The 20,712-nt window shown below is 43.4% G+C and overlaps 3 protein-coding genes across 3 annotated transcripts in view; 2 read left to right on the plus strand and 1 right to left on the minus strand.

The window, feature by feature from the left end:
• LOC149109364 (fasciclin-2-like) overlaps positions 1-7,211 on the plus strand; it is a 9,759-nt gene extending 2,548 nt beyond the window's left edge. The window contains exons 3-11 of the mRNA XM_089294452.1: positions 518-772; positions 1,209-1,475; positions 1,797-2,090; positions 2,261-2,572; positions 2,825-2,860; positions 2,953-3,072; positions 4,962-4,983; positions 5,633-5,672; positions 5,918-7,211. Of these exons, the coding sequence (XP_089150578.1) occupies positions 518-772; positions 1,209-1,475; positions 1,797-2,090; positions 2,261-2,572; positions 2,825-2,860; positions 2,953-3,072; positions 4,962-4,983; positions 5,633-5,672; positions 5,918-6,250 (1,679 nt within the window). The 3' untranslated portion in view covers positions 6,251-7,211. The remainder of the gene's footprint in view (positions 1-517; positions 773-1,208; positions 1,476-1,796; positions 2,091-2,260; positions 2,573-2,824; positions 2,861-2,952; positions 3,073-4,961; positions 4,984-5,632; positions 5,673-5,917) is intronic.
• A 6,019-nt stretch (positions 7,212-13,230) lies between these two features.
• On the plus strand, positions 13,231-14,754 carry LOC149109365 (uncharacterized). The gene has a single exon (XM_089294332.1). It carries the CDS (start codon positions 13,231-13,233, stop codon positions 14,752-14,754), a length of 1,524 nt encoding a protein of 507 aa, XP_089150458.1.
• Positions 14,755-18,278: 3,524 nt separating this feature from the next.
• On the minus strand, positions 18,279-19,396 carry LOC149109366 (uncharacterized). The gene has a single exon (XM_089294412.1). The coding sequence runs from the start codon at positions 19,240-19,242 to the stop codon at positions 18,307-18,309; it is 936 nt and encodes a 311-aa protein (XP_089150538.1). The 5' UTR covers positions 19,243-19,396; the 3' UTR covers positions 18,279-18,306.
• Between the last annotated feature and the right edge of the window lie 1,316 nt (positions 19,397-20,712).

Below are 20,712 nucleotides of genomic sequence, written 5' to 3' on the forward strand. Positions count from 1 at the left end.
GAAAAAGTTTCATTTTACTGAATAAAGAATGTCTTCGTTACACGTACTACGTGCATTTTTACCGTATTTATTCGATTAAGCGCCCAGCCTCGAATAAGCACCCACCCGGTAGGTAGGATCATCATGTTCTAACCATCATGAGACCGGTAAAATGTGGGATCGATTTCCACTTTTCTCTCTCTCTGGTCCGGTCGAGTTCCTGTCCTTCAGGAGTGGAGCGCGGGATCCTTTCCCGCAGAGCGGCTGGTAATCAAGCGTAAGTAAAATGTTTTCTTCGTAATATTTGTTTCCTTTGTTTCAGTGGCATGCCTGTAAACTAGCTGAGCTTAGTGCTTGTATAGCTAAGTGCATGACCACTTTAAAAAGATTTTACATTTTTTTATATTATTTATTATTATTGTTATCAAGAGGCCGGATTTTAGGGAGTATTGTCTTCCATTACTCCCATATGAAATATGTCATTAATCTCCACTTGATAAGATTGCAGCGTGGCATACTCACTTTACTTTCTTTGCAGAAATACCAGTTATCAACCCACCATCAGTAAATGGAAGTTACATTGAGGGCTCCTCAGTCAATATTAGTTGTACACCGACTGGAAAACCAGACCCGGAAGTATCATGGATACGAAATGGACAAATAAAAAGTTCCGGAAGGAGCGCAGCGTATTTGGACTTCGACCAAATAAAGAGGACAGATGATGGACTGTATACATGTACAGCTAACAACTCAGCAGGAACAAAAACTCACAAAGAGATCCTGGTGGTTCGTTGTGAGTCTGAAGTAGTAGAGAGATTAAGCATGACGTTACGTCAAATGGCAAACGGCAAAAATGAAACTTTTTCTGTCTGTCTTCAGCTGTTTGTACAGTAGAGTGAAAATATTTGTTTTTGCGGTGATTAGTAGGAGACGGTTTTCTATTTTTGTGTGATTTAGTTAAGGATTAGAAGAAAATAACTCAAATTCAGATGTAATCTTTGCCGTTTGCCATCTGCCGTAAAAGTCATGCTTAAACTCTCAAGAGTTACAATTCACATCTTTATCTTGCAAAACAAACTTACACGGAATCTCTCAATTTTGTGTGGTTTTAGGACATCCAATACAAGCTAAAAAAAAGGGATTTTCTATTGATCCTTGCATTTTTTGTTTACCAGGGCAACTGTCTCAGAGCAAAATGCCAGCTATTTCCTTTGTTATCTTCTTTACAGACCAGGCAAAAATACGAAGTGTTAGTTCATCAGCTGCCAAGTCTTGGATTGGTCAAACAGTAACGTTGAAGTGTGTGTCAGATGGTGTTCCTACACCAACACTCACCTGGTACAAACCTGATGGAAGTGAACTAAACAAAGTCACAGCTAAAGAAAGCACAGTGAAGGCGACAATAACTGATGATCAAGATTTTGGTGAATACAAGTGTGTGGCTTACAATGGCCTTGATCCTTTAAACGCGACTTCAATTACTTTGCTACAGATAAGTATGTGCCAGCATATTGACAAATACATATAATGCCATTGGTGTTAGCTGAAGAACAGTCTTCCTTTTTGTCAATTATATGTTAATGAACAAACAAATATTTTTGTAGAAAGTTACAAAGGCTGCCGTTTCGATTTCTAAAACTTTTTAAAATGTGATATAAACTTGGCGTAAGTAAAAATGCATTTCTGAATATTCAAGATTGGAAGATTTAGAAAGGTGGACTTTTATCCCTAAATTATCCTGCATGTCCAAATTGAAAGAGGTGACAAACTGTCAGTTAGGTGAAAAAGACGCTTTTGTTTACTTTATTTATTTATAGAACAACCAGGATCCCCGGTCATCATATCTTCGGCTTCAGACATTCAAGCCACTTCACTGACAGTAAAATGGACTGCACCAGTTGATAATGGAGGGAGCCCTATCACAGCATACCGAGTGGTCATACCAAAGGGTAGCACTGAGATAAAGAATGTTAACATTACTGACCCTGGAATAACCAGTCTGTCTGTTGGAGATTTGGAGCGAAAAACCGAGTACAATGTAAAGGTGTTTGTCAGAAATGTGGTCTTTGAAGGAACAGGTGCCCAAAAAACAATCACAACAAAGATGAAAGGTAAGATCTCCAGGCGGCAGCTTTCACAAGTCTCACCAAATAAAAGATAATCTTATTACCATGTTATTCATTGTTAGGATTATTTTATCGCCCAGAATAGACATAAGAACTCGTGGAGTTCATTGATCAAAATGATAAGTATCACTTCTATGAAAATTATTATCAATTAGGCATTCCCGGAACACCACAAATTATAGATGTCCCTGCAGAGGTGCAAAGTGATGAAGTCACCTTAAAATGGACAATGCCAAGCAGCAATGAGGTGTACATCACACAATACACTGTGTATATTCGAAACGTTACCAGTAACGACACCGTAGGTGACTGGAGAAAGCTTGAGGTCATTTATGATGTCTCTATTCATGCGTACGTCGTCACACTCAAAAAAGGGCAGAAGTATGACTTAGTGGTGACTGCAACCAACAAATGTGGAGAAAGTTTGAAAGACCAGCACTACAGAAAGAGAATCAGAGTTTTAGGAGGTAAAGCTATGCCAAAATTATTATTCTCTTAGGGGCTATTTATTCAACTGGTTCTTTCTTTCTGATTTTTCTGTTTCTCATTAAAAACAAGTGAGCAAAACTCCCCAGGCAATTGATTAACATTGGTTTTAAAGTTGTAGTGCCTTGGATCGCCCCCAGCGAATTGTGGTTACTGTTGTCTTCAATAACTGTTCCTCTAACTTTGACACATTTTTCCAGGGCTAATTTAAGTCCGTTTTATTTTCATTTCAGGCTCCACAAAGTCAACCGCAAACCAGGATCAAATAGGTAGACTACTGTAGACTAATTTGTTTGACAAGGTTGTTTTGGTAACACTGTTATTTATTTCTAAACTTTATTATATATGTTATCACCCACAGTTGTTAGGTGCGACAAAGAATTGGAGATTCTTCATGCTGTTTATCTCAGCGTCATAATCCTATTGGTGATAATCATACTTGTTATCAGTGTTATCCACTGGAGAATACGTCGAGGACCAGGTACTTTCCATTCGACTCATACGCATGCTCTGTAGAGTTGTAGCCAGGCTTTCGTCAGAGACAAGGCAAGCCTTGCGAACGTCAAAGGCGTAAGCTCTAAAGGGCGGTGAGGACAACCCCCCTCAAAAAAAATAGAAGCCCTAAATGTTATATATAGAGCATTCTTCATGGGATTTTGCAGAAGTCTCGAGTTACATTGTAATATTTCCTCAAAAGAAACTATCGAAAACTGCCGAGCTGTTTCTTTCCTACGTGTGTGTGTCTGAGGGCATTTAAAAAAAAATGGAAGTGTGTCAGACGTGTTTTCCACAATTCTTAGCGATACTATGGCTCTTTGATGCCAACTCTCTACCTCTCTATGATAATGGCCGGACTTTGTTCACAAAATTAACATTTGTCCCTCAGCTTTAAAAGGGCCGGATCTGGTTATTTACGAACGCGCCACTCGAGGGTCTTCACATCATTTGATGAAGAATTTCTGTAAAAATCTCATAATTCAAAGGGAACAAATTGCGCTGATAAATAACTTGTCTTCTGCCTTTAATTCCTTCACCTTACCTGGGTTTATATTTCACGGACCAATGGCAAATGCTTAATTTGTGGAGGTACTTTTCCAAGTAACAATATTTTCTGTTTAATTTTTTGATAAGGAAATTAACAAACAGGTTAGGTCATGGACGTTATCATTTTCTTCTGTCTGTATTCTTAAGGCCGACCAATGGAGTTTCCCTCTGTGACATAATACACAAGGGGTACATATAACTTTCCTCTATTCCCCATTGACAGTTACTCTTGTTAAGATTGACTGCTTTGCCTTGGCTTTCCTGCCTACTATCACTATCTACTAGTTCTACTTGATTTCCAGTCTGCCAAAGACTTTCCTTGCTGAGTTTTCCCTCTCCTCCAAGGGGGTACTCATTAGATTATTTTATTATGTGGCAAACTGGTCCAAGATGAAAAGGAGAATTCTGACTGATTCCCAGAGCGATTCAAACTCTACAATGCCGACCGATAAGATGATTCGCTCAAGAAATAGTTTCTGCGAATTCCTATTCCAAAACATACCAGAAACATAAAACAGTTTGTTGTTAAGAGGAAGTCTTTTTTTCTTTCCATATTTCGCGGGCAATTTTAATGAGAAGCGACCTGAAAAACATGAAGAAAATGCTTAACTTTCGCACGCGTTTTTGCCGAGATCGGATCACAAGGACACACCAATTCGTTGGCAGAGTTTTAAAAGAGCCATAATCATAAATGTTTTACTGAACTAACTCAGTCGGTTCGTATTGGGAATTCTTTGTCCTGTTCTTCTTTTTTTCAAGTTTTAACTTGCGAATAAAAGAACTCAACAAGTATTTTCCCACCACGGACCTCATGCGAGTTCAAAAACATAATATATGGGGAAGCGCCACCCAGAGGTTTGAACCCTTACCCCCTAAAGGACTTTTATAGAACATTTATGAAGGAAGAGGTAACACTTTCACATACCTTCCATGGAAAATGACGCACCTACGGTAGAAACCAAGTATACCTTTTCTATACAAGCCCATGGATCCTGCCATGGATAGAGTAACTCTTAAAATACTTGAATGAATAATCTAGTCGTTTCTTTTATCTGTTCAAGGTTTTTCATGTACATATCTAAACGACAATATTTAAATGGCAGTTTTTCTTTCTCTTTCCACGAGAGAGAGAAAAAAAACGGAGATACCTTAGGAACAAACCCAACAGAAATCTTTGCTAACCTCTGCTCGTTTTAAACGCTACATTAATTATTCCTTCCTTTCAAAGGAATTTTTTAAGGCGCTGAAAGACTTGCAAAAAGCTCTGAATAATACTTTTTATTCAATTTGTTTTCCTTTTTTATAACAAGTTCTTCTTTTTTACAGGGGTTCTTAGGCAAGAAAAACGGTGAGTACAACAGCCAAAACTTGGTTACAGATAATATCTAATATTCTTATTTATTATATGGCTGTGTCTCACAAGGACTGGGAACCACCGAATTTTCGAATTTGATTGGCTGAATTCGATATCGAAAGCGTTCTAGATTTTCCCATCTAGACCGGCATCTAGACCGGCAATGTCTTGTGGTAAAAAAAGTTGCAAACTAAAATACAAAAATTTCGGATATTTTCTTCTAAAAATATTCATTTATGGAAGTGCCAAAAAGCCTGATGAGAAAAAAAAGTAAAGAGGACGAGCACACTTTGGCAGAATTAATTTCAGCTCATCGCAGTTCGCAAGCAAAGTGTCAACTGCTACAAACCAGTTACATTCAACAAATTAAATTTTTCTTGTTTGCCATATAATAAGCATCTTATTAATCAAGCTTAGTTGGTCTGTATGGGAGAATCTTTACCTCGGTTGTGTGTACAGTGAGTTCGGTCTGTACTCACGACCTCGGTTAAGATTCTCCCATACAGACCTCCTGCTCGGTTAATAAGGACTAAGTATACCCTTTGTCTCAGGAAAAAAGATTTAAGTAAAGGACTGTTTTAGGAAGCAACAGCTGGCCATGATTGTTTACACCACTTCTTATTTCAGAGAGTTCTAATTCCAGCGTCAGCAGCTTGTCATCCCGTGCAGAATCCATTCCCATGGTAAGTCCTTCTTTCAGTTTGTCTTCCAGTATAAAGAATCGAGGAAGAAGTTGTTTTGATGACATTGTGCAATAGAAAAATACTGGCAGTAACAGTTTAGAACATATCTAGAGATAGCTTTTCCAATCTGAGAAATCAAACGATAACGTCCTCGTGTCATTTGTGTACATCTGCCTCAGCTCCTATCACGTTTATAAAGTTCTTTTAATCGTTAAAATACTGACCTATTTTCTGTTCTCTTCAAGAGCACTGTTGACCACCGGGAATTAGAATTTCAGTTCACAGAGACAAGTGACGCTACCAGTATAACCTACGAGATCCCTAATAGCGTTGGAGATTACATGCCGCTTCATCCATCAACAAGAAGCTGGGAGATCAGTCGACAACAAGTCGATATCATTAAAAATATCGGAAAAGGGGCTTTCTCCGAAGTTGCTAAGGCAACAGTCAAGAACATCAATGATAACGAAGAGGTCATAACAGTGGCTGTGAAAATGTTGAAAGGTTATGGAAACTTATCTTTCAAGCTTGTCATTAAAACCTTACGGGATCCTCAGAATCGAATAGGAACTTTTTAGATATTATTTGCAGTTTTAATTACTTTGCTATATTTTGAGTTTGCGATTAGGTAACAAATTTGTAGTCTTTAAATGACTAAGAGAAAGAGAAAAAGAAGCACCCCCTATATAGACCGTTTAGGTGACATGTCACGCTACCTTGATAAACGGTGAAAATGCCCAAAGCTTTGTCCGCCAAGGAATTAGAATCACAACTAAACTACAGCAAAACAACCACCCCTGTGACTGGAGTGATAATGGTAAACAATGGCCAAATAGAGACCTACGTAAGAAGGAAGCAGCTGCCCCCTGGTAACTGTGGGGATTGAAATATTACCAAATATAACTCAGCATTACAATGTAATATTTCTATATGAAGAAACAGTCCCCTTGGAAACTGTATCCATCTAGACACGTGCACAGACAAGTAACAGTAAAGCTGGACAGCCAGCTTTGTACACTGCTCAGTGCTGATGAAAAAAGGCAGCCATATTTCAAAATCTGAGAGTTTGTCCTGGGACGTGTACTTTGAAGACTGCGAATTCGAGTTTTAGAGGACTTTTTAAAAGCTAACAGCCGTTTATTAACCGAGAAGTCAAAACCTGTAGATCTAGAGTACATTTAGGGTGCCTTTCTTTAGAAAAATCCAAGACTGGATTCTTAAATCCAAAAACGGATTTTGCGTTTGTTTACTAAACAGATTAATCCAAGATAACTCAGATTATGGTGCTTCAAAGGAACCGAAGAATCCTTGCCCAGGGTGGATACTTGGGTTCCTTTGACGCACCAATTGACACCATCATCTAAGGGATCATTGGATTTATCTGCCTAATAACGAAACGCAATTTTCACTTCACGGACGTCAGCTGGTTATTTTCCGCGAATGCAATTACGATCGAACAATTTTAGCGGCTTGTAGAACTTTTGTATTGGTTTCACCAATTAGAGTTTGTATGTCCGTAAATAAACACAGTATTGTGTACTCTTCTTGTGTTGTTACTGACACTACAGTAGAGAGCCTTGGGTTCGAAGTCGAATTAAGCAAAAGCTATTTTTTAGTTTCCTGCTCTTAGTAAGAAAATAAGCCGTCAAGTTTTGAAGTACAAGACCTTTTGTATCACCTACGAATGTAATGACCAACCACTAATTAATGTAATAACAAAATATTATCACTACTGTATAACCACTAATGTAATATACATTCAAAGAGAAGAGATTTTATCTCATTTAATACGCTATTGTTTATGAGGAACGTGTATAGAACATATACAGAAAGATGTACCAAAATGTGATTTTGTTCTAGATGACCCATATTCCAAGTTTAACATACTACTCCCATGCCTTTACACTGGCTTAACGTTTGCCTGTAGTTTTAAACACTTTAAATGAGTTTTTTTGCACCCTAATCTGTAGCTCATTATGACGCGCTAACAGAAATAATTGGTCCAAATTGAACAAAACAATTGGTAGATGCCTTCCTATTTACTGACCTATGAAATATGGGAGTTCTGTACTGACGTCGGTGTTCCTTTTTGCCTCATTAGCATACAATGTTAAGCTTGGGCGTCTTATTAAAGGAGAAGTCAGGCTTCAAAAAATGCGACCATGGTTTTTTAAAACTTTCAACTTTAAACCAGCGTAAGGCAAAAAATTACTTTACATATCGGACTTATTTCTTGAGACAATCAATGATGCAATGTTCTTTTAATATCAGAGCAGATGTTTTTTCGTTGCCTGCTCATGCTATACGATGAAGGTAAATGAAGCTCAGAGGAATAAAGCATTCTCCACCACATCATTATGTAAAAGGCTTTTCTGCGGGGAAATAGCTCAGCGAGCGAAGGTTCCCCGGGGCCACAAGTTCAACGAACACCTAAAACAATTTTTTGGCGTTGCTTTAGCCTTTTGCCTCAGTCGAGTAGCTACAAAAGACTTGTCTACAACATAAATACTTTGAAGCGGTTTATGGGGTGTCTGGAAAACCCGAACAGCGAATAGCGAATAGTCCCGAATAGTGCGAATAGTCTCGAATCGGGTGAATAGTGGCGAACAGTCGCTAAAAGTGGCGAATAGTAACGAATAGTCGTCAATAGTCACCGCTTTAGATCTAATATCCAGCGCTAATTAATTATCCAAATGAGCAACGGAATTTCAGTGAATGTATTACCTTTCTTCTCCGGACTCAGGCTAGAAGGCTGTCCATTGCCGACATTAAGAAAACAGAAAACACAAGGATAACCTAATAAAGACGTCTTTTCGCTTTTGCAGCGGTTAAAACAGAAGAAATTACGTTTAGGAACACCTTTTTGTCCTGATAAGCGTCTGTGCTTTTTAGCGGGAAAATCCCATCCTAAGTTGCTACGAGGTTGACTGCGAGATACTGGGTACCCTATTTGCTACTATTTGCCACTATTTGCCACTATTCGCCACTATTCGAGACTGTTCGCTACTATTCACACTATTCGTACAATGTTCGTACTATTCGTTATTCGCTATTCGGGACTATTCGCGACTATTCGCTATTCGCTATTCGGGTTTCCAGACACCCGCGGTTTATGATCAGTTAGAAGTTTCTGTCGTTATGATAACAGTATTTCCCACAACTTTAAAAGCTCATTGCTCTCTTTCTTTTGTAAATGATAACAGCAAAACATCTTGAAACAACTCTATCAAGTGAGCAAAGTAATGTGTCAAGCATTTCCCAATGTGTCAAGCATTTCCCTTATTCTGTTCAATCGACTTCCAAATGAAATTTTGTTTGCAAAGGAAATTGAACTGCTACTTATGATTGTCTGTTTATAATTTCTTATTTGGCACAATAATGTATAAATTGCCCTAAATAATGACACGATGTTCAAAAGGAAAATAGTTTTCTAAATCCATGGCTCATACCATAATAAGGACTACAACCGTATTGCGTGACTCAATAGGTTTAGCGTTATGCGTGAGGTGATTGCATTACAGTGATTAAGGTATCATGGTAGATGGATTTTTACGAAAAATGCGAAAAATCTTTTTTTGGCTGTTCAAATTGAGAAGACTGAGATAAATATTTTGCAAAAAGAATGGAAGAGAGGGCTTTTTTACTTTTTAACTTCAAGCAAAAAAACTATTTTTGAATATTATTAACCCCTTGCAGCGCGTTGACACCTCTAATAGGCCCTTTGCAGCTGGGGTCACGTGACCAAATTTTTCCTATAAAATTTTTATATTATGGTCTTTAACTTAAAGAATGCCAGAAATGGAAAGAGCGCATCGAAAATACCAAAATGGCCAAGTTTGAGGCCCATGGAATTAAAAAGTAAGTTTATATGACTGTTTGAATTTTCAGAAAATTTAGAGGATTTGTATGGAAAATGTTGCTGGAGAGCAAGGCCTTGCTCTCCAACAACTTTTTCCATACAAATCTTCTTATTCTTTTAAAAACTTGGAGCGTCATAAAATCTCCTTCTTTAATGATGGGGGCCTCAAACTTGGCCATTTTGATATTTTCGATGCGCTCTTTCCATTCCTGGCATTCTTTAAGTTGTAGCCCATAATTTTATGAAAAATAGGTCACGTGATGGCTTAGCTGCAAAGGGCCTATTAAAATTCATCGCCAGTTGTCACAAGTAACGCGAGTTGCGGTGTGATATTTCATTTGCGCACGCGAACTGTTCTTGATCTGGTTGTTTCATCGCAAGTTGGCTTTCGTTCTTGTCAAATTTTCTTTATGTCAGGGCGAAAAATTGTTGCCCATTTTCGTCTTCGAAGAGGCCGATTAGGTAATTTATACGATTCACGGGGATTCAGGGTCAGGGGCATTTTGGCGGTTTTCGTCCGAAGGACGAAAGTTTACAACGTGAAAGTTTGTCACGCTATCGGACATGAACCTTGTGAAATGAACTGGAATATATGTGGAGGAGAGCAGACGAAAGAAATCTCCCTATTCGCCTTGTGAATATCATAATCACATTGTTTAATTAAAGTAGCATTGACATGACGAGCTTTGGAAAATGCATGGTTTGCCTGAGTAGTATATAGGGAGTCAGACAAATAACGTTTCGCAGAGGAAGAAGCATTTCCCCGTTTTGCAGCCCCCAGCTTTAATTCCGAAGCTCGCAAGCTCGCTTCGGTTGAACCAGGGGGCTGCAAAACGGGGAAATGCTGGGTCCCTCTTTGAAACATTATTTGTCTGACTCCCTATATACTACTTACAACAACGGGGGAGGGAGGGATTCCAATTAAAAATAAACGAGCTCGCTGTTATACCTCCCGAACATAAGCGATGCTTCCAGCAACAAACAAGTGTGCGTGGTTGATGCGGGGCCGGGGAGAAAGCTGCGAAAAGAGGTGTGTAGGTGTTTATTGCAGGCAGCACAAATACCAACTAAAGAAAGGAATGAAAATGCCAGCGCCGTGTAGAGGCTGGGGAGTCGGGGTTTTGTGCGATTACCGGCTATGCATTCCATGCGGCGGGAGCGCGCTTAAACACCGGCTTATTCGCAAACGGAAATAGGCAAAGAAAAATTTTGAACTTGTTTTGCTCGAGCTCAAGGCAACCCAATTAGAGAGATGAACACCTTCCATCATACAACAAGTCACTATGGCTTCAGTTGCCAAAAGGTTTGAAGAAATTCTGAAAGAAGAGTTTGCAAAATTTGATCCAGCATCGTTGCAGTATTTAGAGCAATTACTTGCAGAAAACAAGCCAGCCGTTAGAAAGATTGTTCAGAACGTGCTGGATGAACCAATTTCCCAAGAAACGCAGAAGAGTTTGCAAAAACCTTTACTTCCAAAACCTTTCCAACCAAGACCCCCTACCCGACAAAGAAAGGTGAGAAAAAATCAAGCGCTTCTGAGGGACTACGACCCTTTCCCTGCGCAGAACATCCGAACAGTGACAGACTACCAGAATGAGATCCTGGACCTGTTCGACGATGCAACGCATCAGGGGGAAGAAAGTAAAGGGCGGCGTTACATTCGATGGCACTTCATCAGAGGTCTGGAAAAAGACCTGACAACAAACTTTATGGCCAAGATACGTGAAAATGTTACCACAGCGTTTTACCTGAGGCATGTTTTCTCGTCTCAGTTGCGCAACATTGAAAATGAAGAAGAGACGGTGATTCTGTTCTACAAAAACACCGACTCACCTTGGATAAACAAGCTGGAAGAGGCGGAAGAATGGCTTAGTCGCCAGGAAAAAGTCGCCTTGAGCTTGAAGGCGTCGAAAGGCCGAATACAAAGTGGGTGTTTGAAAGCTTTTTTAATGTCGACCTGAAGGTTGTGCTTCACAGGCAGCCGTTGGTGGGAACAGGCCCGTTACCTGACTGGCTGCGCAACCTTGCGCATAGCCGGGCAATGGTGGCGTTGGACACGTATAAAGACAACCTGTGCCTATGGCGCTGTATCGCTGTACACCAAGGGGCTCTCCCCCACCGAAGCACAAAAGAAGCCAGAAGCTTGGCGCAGAGTTTCTACAAACTCAAAACCATGCCAACCGACCACCCAAAAACATCTCTAGATGAGTTGGACAAGGTTGAAACCCATCTGAATCAGGGCACCGCTGTCTCAACTTGGCTCAGAATACGCGTCTACGAGCCTGAGCGTGGAGAAGCTGGCGAAGTGGTATGGCATGTCAGAAGAAACGTGAATCCCAAGCTGGCAAACATTCTGACAATCGGGGTCTACGAAGGGCTCGCTTTCCTAATAAAACACATCACAAAGCTGGCGAAAACCTATGAATGCACGCATTGCAGAGCGAGATTCACAAAAGTTTGCAATCTCCAACGCCATTTCCAAAGCTGCAGTGCGGGAAAAACGGTAATCTATTGCCCGGGTGGAAAAGTCGAAGACCCGCAGACAGCTTTCGAGAAAGTTTTCTACCCAAATAGCACAGTATCCAGACAAGCGCTGCTGTGGCTTGAGCGAGAGGCCAAGCAGCGGAAAATCCACGTTCATCACGCAAGATGCGGGCATGGGGGGGGGGGGGAGGGGAGAGATGGCTAGCGCGCGAAAGCGGAATGAAGAGGACGGTGTTCCAATACCACGGCTCCCCCTTCCCCGGATGCCCAAAATGTTACCCACGCTATCCAGAAGAAATGATTATCAAAAACGGTAAAACGTCTGAACAACTGTACCAAGCCACGGTGAACCGTACAGCATTTCTGCGGGAGAGCGGCTACGAAGTAATCAAGGCATGGTCTTGCGAAGTTGGGAACCTTAAGGGGGAACTTCCGAGGACGGAAACGAAAACTTACCAGCACTCGATATTGTATGATTTCGAGGCATATGGCGATAAAAACTATCGGAAAGAGCCGACAGGAGCGTTAACGATAGAAAACGCGCACGTGCCAATCTCGGTGAGCGTTGGCGACACCCTGGAAAGAGAGCCCATCAACATCTGCGAAAGAGACCCCGCGGAGTTGGTCCGCAAGTTTATGGAAGAGCTGGAGAGACGCGGAAAAAACATCCGGGCCCAGGTACGAGCGGAGTTTGTGCCAGAAGACGTGCACCTGCTGCCAAAAGCGCAGCGGCAAAAAATCGATGAATGGTGCAACCAGGTTCCTGTCGTCGGGTTCAACTCAGGCAGTTACGACCTGAATCTGATCAAAAACCACTTCGCTAACCGCCTTGCTGAAATATCGCCCAAAGTCAGAGTGGCAAGAAACGGGAACAAAACAATGTTCTTGCTCACCTGGGGATTCCGTTTCCTTGATATCATTAACTACCTGGGGCCGGGGACGAGCTACGAGAAATGGGTGAAAGCCTACGAATGCAAGACAGTGAAATCGTGGTTTCCCTACGAATGGTTTGACACCCCCGAAAAGCTTGATTACCCTGGGCTCCCAAAATACGAGGACTGGTATTCGAAGCTAAAAGGCGGATACGTTCTCACGCGGGATGAATGGGAGGGGTGCCAGCGATTGTTCAAAGAAAAGAGCACGCGCACCTTCGCGGACTGGCTCCGTTACCGCAACAATCTCGATGTGGCTCCCGGCCTTGAGGCTCTGGAAAAGATGAGAAACTTCTACACCGACAACGGAATCGACATTCTGAAAGACGCTGTCAGCATACCAGGCGTGAGTTTGCATTACTTGCTCCGGGGAGCGATTGAGCGTGGCGCAGAACTTTACAGCCCGGGTAAAGAAGCTTATGAGATGCTAAAAGAAGCTGTTGTAGGGGGGCCGAGCCTGGTTTTCACAAGGTACCACGAAGTTGATGTAACGCGGATCAGGTCTAATCAAATATCAGAACCGCGTCTTTGCAAAAACATCCTTGGTTTACACGCCAACGCTCTCTATCTTTCGACCATGCTCAGAGAAATGCCTTGCGGAAAGGAAAGGGTCGTGCACTACAGCGGCGAGTTCCAAGCGGAGGCGGCTCCTGCACTAACGCACAAGCTCAAAGAGGGAAGCTGGTTTGGATTTGCCGAAGTCGACATCGAGATTCCAGAGCGCTTGCGGCCAAAGTTTGAGGAGATGTGTCCTTTCTTTTACAACAAAAAGGTGCCCGCCAAAGCTGTGCCGAAACATATGGCCGATTACTTGGCTATAACCGGCAGAAAGCGCGGAGACGGAAAAGAACTTGTGGGGGCGCCGTCTGCCGAACGGCTGCTAGTATACGCCCCTCTGCTGCTGTGGTACGTGAACCACGGGGCGGTAGTCACGAAGGTTTACAGAACAATCGACTACCAACCGGCCAAGATCTTCCCCTGGTTCGTGGAGCAGGTGACGGAGGCGCGCCGGACAGGAGACGTGGACAAAAGCAAGGCGCTGCTCGCTGAAGTGTTCAAACTGCTGGGAAACAGCGCGTACGGGAAGCTCATTGAAGCTTTGGAGCGGCAAACAAACGCCATTTACACCAAAGACGAGAAGGTAGTCGACAGAGCCTTGCGAGGCGCGTATTTCTCTGATCTTGAAGAGGTCAGGCAGGCGTATGAGTTGGAAAGCCGGAAGCCTCGGATCACAATCAGACGGCCGTTTCAGGTTGGAATCGCTGTCTATCAGCTGGCAAAGCTGCGGATACTGGAGTTCTATTACGACTTTCTCGACAAATATATTGACAGAAGAGATTTCGAGCTGATCCAGATGGATACAGACAGTAACTACATGGCAATCTCCGGTGAGCGGCTGGAGGATATTGTTCGGCCAGAGCTGAAGGCAGAATTCGAGGCGGAAAAAAATCAGTGGCTGTCTTGGGACAAGTGGAGCGGTCGTACCCCAGGTCTCTTCAAGCTTGAGTGCGAGGGCAGCCGGATGATCGCGCTCTGCTCGAAGTGTTATTTCGTCGACGAAGCAGAGGACGAAAAAAAGAAGTTTAGCACAAAGGGGATGTCAAAGAAGCAGAACGAGATAACGTGGCAGCGTTTTAAGGCAGCTTTGGAAGGCAGCAAGGACATGGCAACGAACAGAGGTTTTAGGATGCGGGACGGGCAAATGGTCACTTACGAGCAGAAGAACCTGGGGCTGAGCGCTTATTACGACAAGCGGTGGGTGCTGCCCGATGGGATACACACCGAACCAATCGAATTTCACATTTAGTTCAAGTCAGCCGGAGGAAAAGTAGTGTTTGGAGGGACAACGAGCAATTCTTCACGCACGAAGCCGCGCTTGGAGCCGTCGCGCAAATAGTAGAGAACGGGTTGATCCGGTTTGGTGAAAGATCTTTCAATTTTGTAAACTTTCAAAGACCAGATTGGATCCGTGGCTCTTTTTACACCCCCTTCAAGCTCACCGGGCTGGTAGAGATAACGAACTTGGACAAGAGAGGGGAGTATTTTTTCGCTTTTCCCAACAGGCCTTGAATAAGGTGTCGACGGCCTTGCATAAACAGATTTTTCTTTGATGGCAACGGCGGGTTTCTTGCCTATAAGGCTTGTGACCTCGTTGTTCAAAGCCCAAACAACTTCTGGAAGTCTTTTCACCCAGGCAGTGGACCGCGGACCCTCAGGGCGTAGAATTTCCACGGCGTACTGGTGGCCGAGCAAGCGCTCAGCCAGGATGCGGTTGAAACGTTCAACAATGGCCTGGTCGCGGTGAATGTCAACGCGCCCGCGCCGGATGTATGTTTTGTGCTTTTCCATTTCTTTTGTGACAGCGCCCATGAATTCGCGCCCGAGGTCAACCTGCAGCATTTCAGGCCATTCCAGAGGCGAGCGCTTGTAAATCTTCTGAAAGGCCTGGGCGACCTCATCAGAATTTTTCGAAGTCAGGGGTTCGGCCTCTTTGTAGCGGCTGGCCACGTCAACAACGGTCTGCGCGTATTTGAAAACTTTGCGGCCACGAGGGAGCTTCTCGTGCGGCAGAAAAAGAAGGTCCGCCTGGTGGACCGCGTTGGGTGTGGGAACGTCGAATTTCGGCCGAGGAATTCGCCTCGGCGCGGGGAGGAATATCTGCCAGAGCGCTTGCCTGATCAGCCACCTTTTTGCGGTTTCTTCAGGTACCTTGGCGGCCTCGGCTAATTTTTTTATTGCGGCGATACCTTTCCAGTAGCCCCCGGGGCCGTAGTATAGCTTGGCTAGTTTGGCGTCCATATAAGTAAGGCGTAAAAAAGTTTAAAGGAACCGGAAGGCTGCGTAGCCCAGAGCGAGCGCCCCGGCGCCTGCGAACATGAGTTCACCCTTTTTCTGCTGCTCGCTTGCCTGACAGAAATCTGAGAACTTGGGCTCTTTGGGGGGTGTCATCTGTTCGTCAGGATGCGCCTGGTTGTAGAGTTTGAAGGCATAGTCGGTGTTGGTGAAGTTCTGCTTGGCCTCCGCCTTTATTTCCGCGTTTGTCGCAATCCAGTCGAGAAGATGGGTGCGGTCGCGCGTGTATTTGGCGTAAGCCGCTTGATAATCTTCGAGAGCTTTGTCGTGGCGCTTTTTTCTTCAAGCGCAGCTTTGTCGCCCCCACCAAGCGCCCTCGCCAGATAATTACCTCCGATAAAAGCCGTGGCGTTCAACACAGCCCCACCAACCATAATCGCTATGCTTGCCATGGTGCTATATTGCAGAGTCTTTTTTTCAAATCATTAATTTCAGAAACTGTTCGAGGTTCTTCTTGTCTTCAACAGGTTTGCAAGTTGGCCGCAAGCCAGTCGAGAAGTTTTTTTGGTTCGATCTTGTGTTTTTCTTTGGCCTTTAGATACGCCTCGACGAATTCGTCGTGGTACTTTTTTAAAGACTCCAAATTTTTTATACGCCTTTTTGTCACAACCCTGTCGAAAACTTCTTTTTTGCGGTTGAGAATTACTTCATCGGAAACCTCTAGAAACTCCTTGACTGCTTCATCGTAGCTCTTTCCTTTTTCTCTAGCGGCTCTTAAAACAGCCTCGTGAACATCGCTGATTGCAGTAATCCCCATGGTGCTATATTGTAGAGACTTTTTTTCAAATCATTATTTCAAACGCTGTAAGGGAGGATTTTTTGGTCCTCGAGGTACGTTTTGAGCGCAATGCTGCCCGCCATGACGGCAGTGAACTTCACGTAATTCATCGCACTGCTGCTGGGATCAGAAGTGAAATTCTCTTTCACAGCCTTTTTTGCGGCTAAGCCAGTGAGAGTAGCGGCGTCAATGACAGTCTTGACAAGCTTGTTGTCTGACATGATAGCGGCTGATAAAAGGAAAATAACAAAAGTTTAAAACAAAATTAATCTGTCTTTCCCGCGGATTTTTTTTCTTCTTCTTCTATTCTTCTTTCTTCTTCTTCTTCTATTCTTCTTCTTATTTTTTCTTCAAGTCTTCTTTGTCTTATTTCTTCTCTGTCCTTATTGTCAAAAGCTGCTGTCAAAAATTTGAATGTTGCGCGAAGAACCTTTATGTTTAAGCCGAGCAACACATACGTGACACCAAAAGAGGTGGCGAAAGTGATTATTTTCTGTTGAACGTTAAGTTCTGGCATCGCGATATACCTTACACTCAAAAGTTTAAATTATTTTTTTTAAACCTTTTGGCTGTGTCGTGCGAGCGGGTTCTGGCTCAACATGCGGGGGCTCAGGTGCAGGCTCAGGCGTTTTTTTGGCGAATGCGGCTTTTAGCTCTTCACGTTTGTAATAAATCCCGACCAGTGAAACGACTATGCTGCCAACAGCAAGCCATTGGGTGGTGCTGAGGCCGCTATTTTTTTCTCCGCTGCTCTTTGGGCTTTCGCCTTCTGTTGTCGGGGCTGGCTTAGGAGCAGCTGTGGCGGCGTTCGCTTCTTTTTCCGCGAGATAAGCCTCTGCTAATTTCTTCTGTTGTTCACGGGCCAGCCGGTTTTTTTCAGCTGTCGCTTTGCCAGCAGCCACACGCTTGGGATTTTTTACGCGCTAGTAGTCATATACGCTGATAGGGGCCGTAACCAATCAGGAGCCAGGGATTGTACCACGTGACCAAGATTTTCCCATACATCCTCTTAAATTTGCAAATCCAAGATGGCCCCTTTGGTAGCAAAACATGGCGCCCGTGACGTCACAGCTCGCGCATGCCCAAATAAGGAGATAGACCGGAAGTGAGTTTCAAAATTGATTTTTATAGATTACAGCAAGTAAAAAATTACATTTGTGTGTATCCGTACGGAAATGACATGAAAGTGTTCGTGTCTACGACGCGTTTGTCGAAGACGAGTCCGTATCGTTTGGTCCGTGTGATGACTTTGAGATGTTTGTTGCCTGGGTTTCTCCAGAAGAAGTTGGGGTTGACAACGTGGATGTTGCGTCGTTGCTCTAGAGGTTGTGTGAGTTCGTCGAGTAGATTTTGTCTCATGACGTCATAATTGAGTTGCCTGGATCCTCGTACATTGAGTGAGAAGCCTCGGACTTTGCAGCAGACTTTACCTTGGTGGGTTCTGTATCCGTAATTTTTGAGTCCAGCGGCAGTGAAATCGGTGATGAAATCGCCGTCGTCGAGTTCGTTGGTCATCTCTCCCAGGTAATCGCCTAGCGGGACATCGGATTGACCTGGTTTGTGCGAGTAGATGACGGAGTCAGTGTCAAAGTAGAGAACTTGTTGCTTTAGGTGTTCCAGGTAGCTGTATAATTTGAGACGAGACCAGCAGTAGGAATTAGCAAGGAGTGACAGGCCTGCACAACTTCTAACAATGGAAACTTTTGTACCATGTAATATATGACCCCTTTATAGTTTTGCTCTTACGAGTATGTCTTTTAGGGATTTACCTCTTTTATACGATATTAGTGGTGGCTCTTTGAAAATTTGCCGTAGAGAAGGCTGATTTTGTATCAAGTGCCATTTTTCCATTAAAACATTTTTGAGGTTGGGCATTGATGGTTGATATTGTGTTACAAAAGGCAAGAGTTCTTTCCGGCTTTCATGTTTTTGTCTTAGCGCCGATTCCCTTTCTGTGAATTTAATATCTGAAAGGAGTGTTTCGATCAGATTTTTTGGATAACCTCTAGCAAGGAGACGTGATTTGAATTTGTAAATGTTCTCTTCAAATGTTGCTCTTGAAGAGTTAGTTCGTAAGAGTCTTAGAGCTTCGCCCTTCACGAATCCCTTTTTGACACCCGGTGGGTGGCTAGAGGAAAAATGAGTGTATTGAAAGGTTTCAGTTGGCTTAAAGTGTGTTTTTATATCCAGGATGGATTGATCTCTAAAACGTTTGCCTTTGTATACAACTGTATCCAGAAATGTAGTTTCAGTATTTGAAATTTCAGCTGTAAATTTGATTGTAGGGTGATGTGAGTTTGCTTGTTCGATGAACTTGTCTATATCAGGTTGGCTGACATCCCACAAAGAAAAAATATCGTCAATATATCGTTTCCAGATTGTGGGTTTTGCGACGCTATTGCTAAGAATCTCTGTTTCGATATTGGCCATAAAAATATTTGCAAAAGCAACGGCCATTTTAGTACCCATGGCGGTACCGTGGATTTGTAGATAATTCTTACCGTTGAATTGGAAAGAATTTTCTTTCAGTATCAGGCTTAGCATTTCTTTGAGATATTGTGTGGGGATAGGAGGGTTATTTCTGTGAAAGTTTTCGTATGCTCTGCATACTGTAGTTATACCCTCTTCTTGTGGTATATTAGTATATAGACTTGTTACGTCCATTGATACAAGGAATGTTTGTTTATTCACTTTCGTCTTTTCAATGAAATTAATAAAATCTGTAGTGTCTTTTAGATAAGACGCTTGTGATATGGAAATAGGCTGAAGTAATGTGTCAACAAATGCTGATATTCGTTCTGTAGGCCCACTGCAGCCTGAGATAATTGGTCTTCCTACTAGAGTAGGTTTGTGGATCATTGTAAGGGTATAGAATTCCGGAATCCGCGGTGGGTTGATTTTGTGTCTTCTTTCTGTTGGTATTGTTGCACGTACCGTGCCTTGTCTTCTGGGGTGTTACACCAGTTCGGGTAGCCAGCGGATTCCTGTTTAATTTTTAGCCAGGTGTTCACGTAATCGGCGAAGAGTCCTTTACGGCGTTGTTCTGGCGGGAAGTGGTGGACTTCGTGGATCTTGTTGAGCGTGTATCCCATGGCAACGGCTTTCTGGATTTCGGGTGTGCACCAGGTCCCTCTTAGCGTGCGTTGCTCGGCCGTGTGAGGGCAGCGATGCGATTTTTCTAGGAGTGGTTTGTTCATTTCGTGTTCCACGCACGAGTGACAGAGTGGGAAGGTGAGTTTACCTCCGTGTCGAAAAGGTAGAACGGGGTGGTAAAGTTCGTGAGGCGGTAGTATGTCCACTTTGGCCATACCGAAGTAGTGGTGTATGTCTTGATCTTGGGGGTTGACAATGACTTGCGGGTGTCCTACGGGGTATTCGCATTCCTTGTTGACCCAGGGGTAGAGCGACGTCACGTCGACGTACTTGGTTTGTTCTCCTTGAGCCACGTCGGTCACGTGATGTAGTTTGACAGCGTTCGTGCGCCCTCCGAAGAAGGCTTCTCTGGGTTCGAGCGGTTCGACGATTTCGAACGTGTCTAGAAACTTGCGGAGATCTGGGTCGGTTTTGACCTCTAGGTCCCACTCGCATTCCCACTTGACGTGGAGCTGGTAGCCTTGGCGGCTGAGAAGGTCGTGTTTCTTGAGCGTGGACTCGTAGACTTCCTGTAGAGTTCGATCGGTGTGGCAGATGGGATATCTGTCTCGTTTTCGAGGGAAACATCGAAGACATCCGTGCCATAGACATCCGTGGAATTCGTAGACGGTTCGAGTGGTGGGATCGTATCCGTCCACGAGGTGATTGGCTAGTCGGACTTCACCTCCGTTTCGCACGGTGCGGATACGATCGCCTTGGTCGGGGTGTTGTAACAGGTGTTCTTGCCAGGCTAGCCATTTCAGGGCTTTGACGGACTGATTGGATCGGGTCCCGTGCCATCCTCGAGGGGGTCTGGAGGCGATAGTGTTGGGCGGGACGAGTTTCTTGCGCCAGAATCTGTTGCAGGAGGAGGCGATGGTGACGCATTTCTCCATGGGGTCGAAGTCGGCTTTTTGTTTGAATTCTTGCCGGAACTTTTGACAGCCTGCTTTGAGGAGTTTGACGTCCGACTCGCAGTAAGCTTCCATTTCTTGCCGTAAG

This window comes from Orbicella faveolata, unplaced genomic scaffold (assembly GCF_042242905.1).
Source record: "Orbicella faveolata isolate gen_17 unplaced genomic scaffold, um_ofav_v1 contig_25, whole genome shotgun sequence".
In the NCBI taxonomy this organism is placed as follows: domain Eukaryota; kingdom Metazoa; phylum Cnidaria; class Anthozoa; order Scleractinia; family Merulinidae; genus Orbicella; species Orbicella faveolata.

Excerpts from the sequence above, each read along its gene's own strand:
- LOC149109365 (XM_089294332.1), top strand. The coding sequence starts at position 13,231 with ATGAGAAACTTCTACACCGACAACGGAATCGACATTCTGAAAGACGCT.
- LOC149109366 (XM_089294412.1), bottom strand. The coding sequence starts at position 19,242 with ATGGACGTAACAAGTCTATATACTAATATACCACAAGAAGAGGGTATA.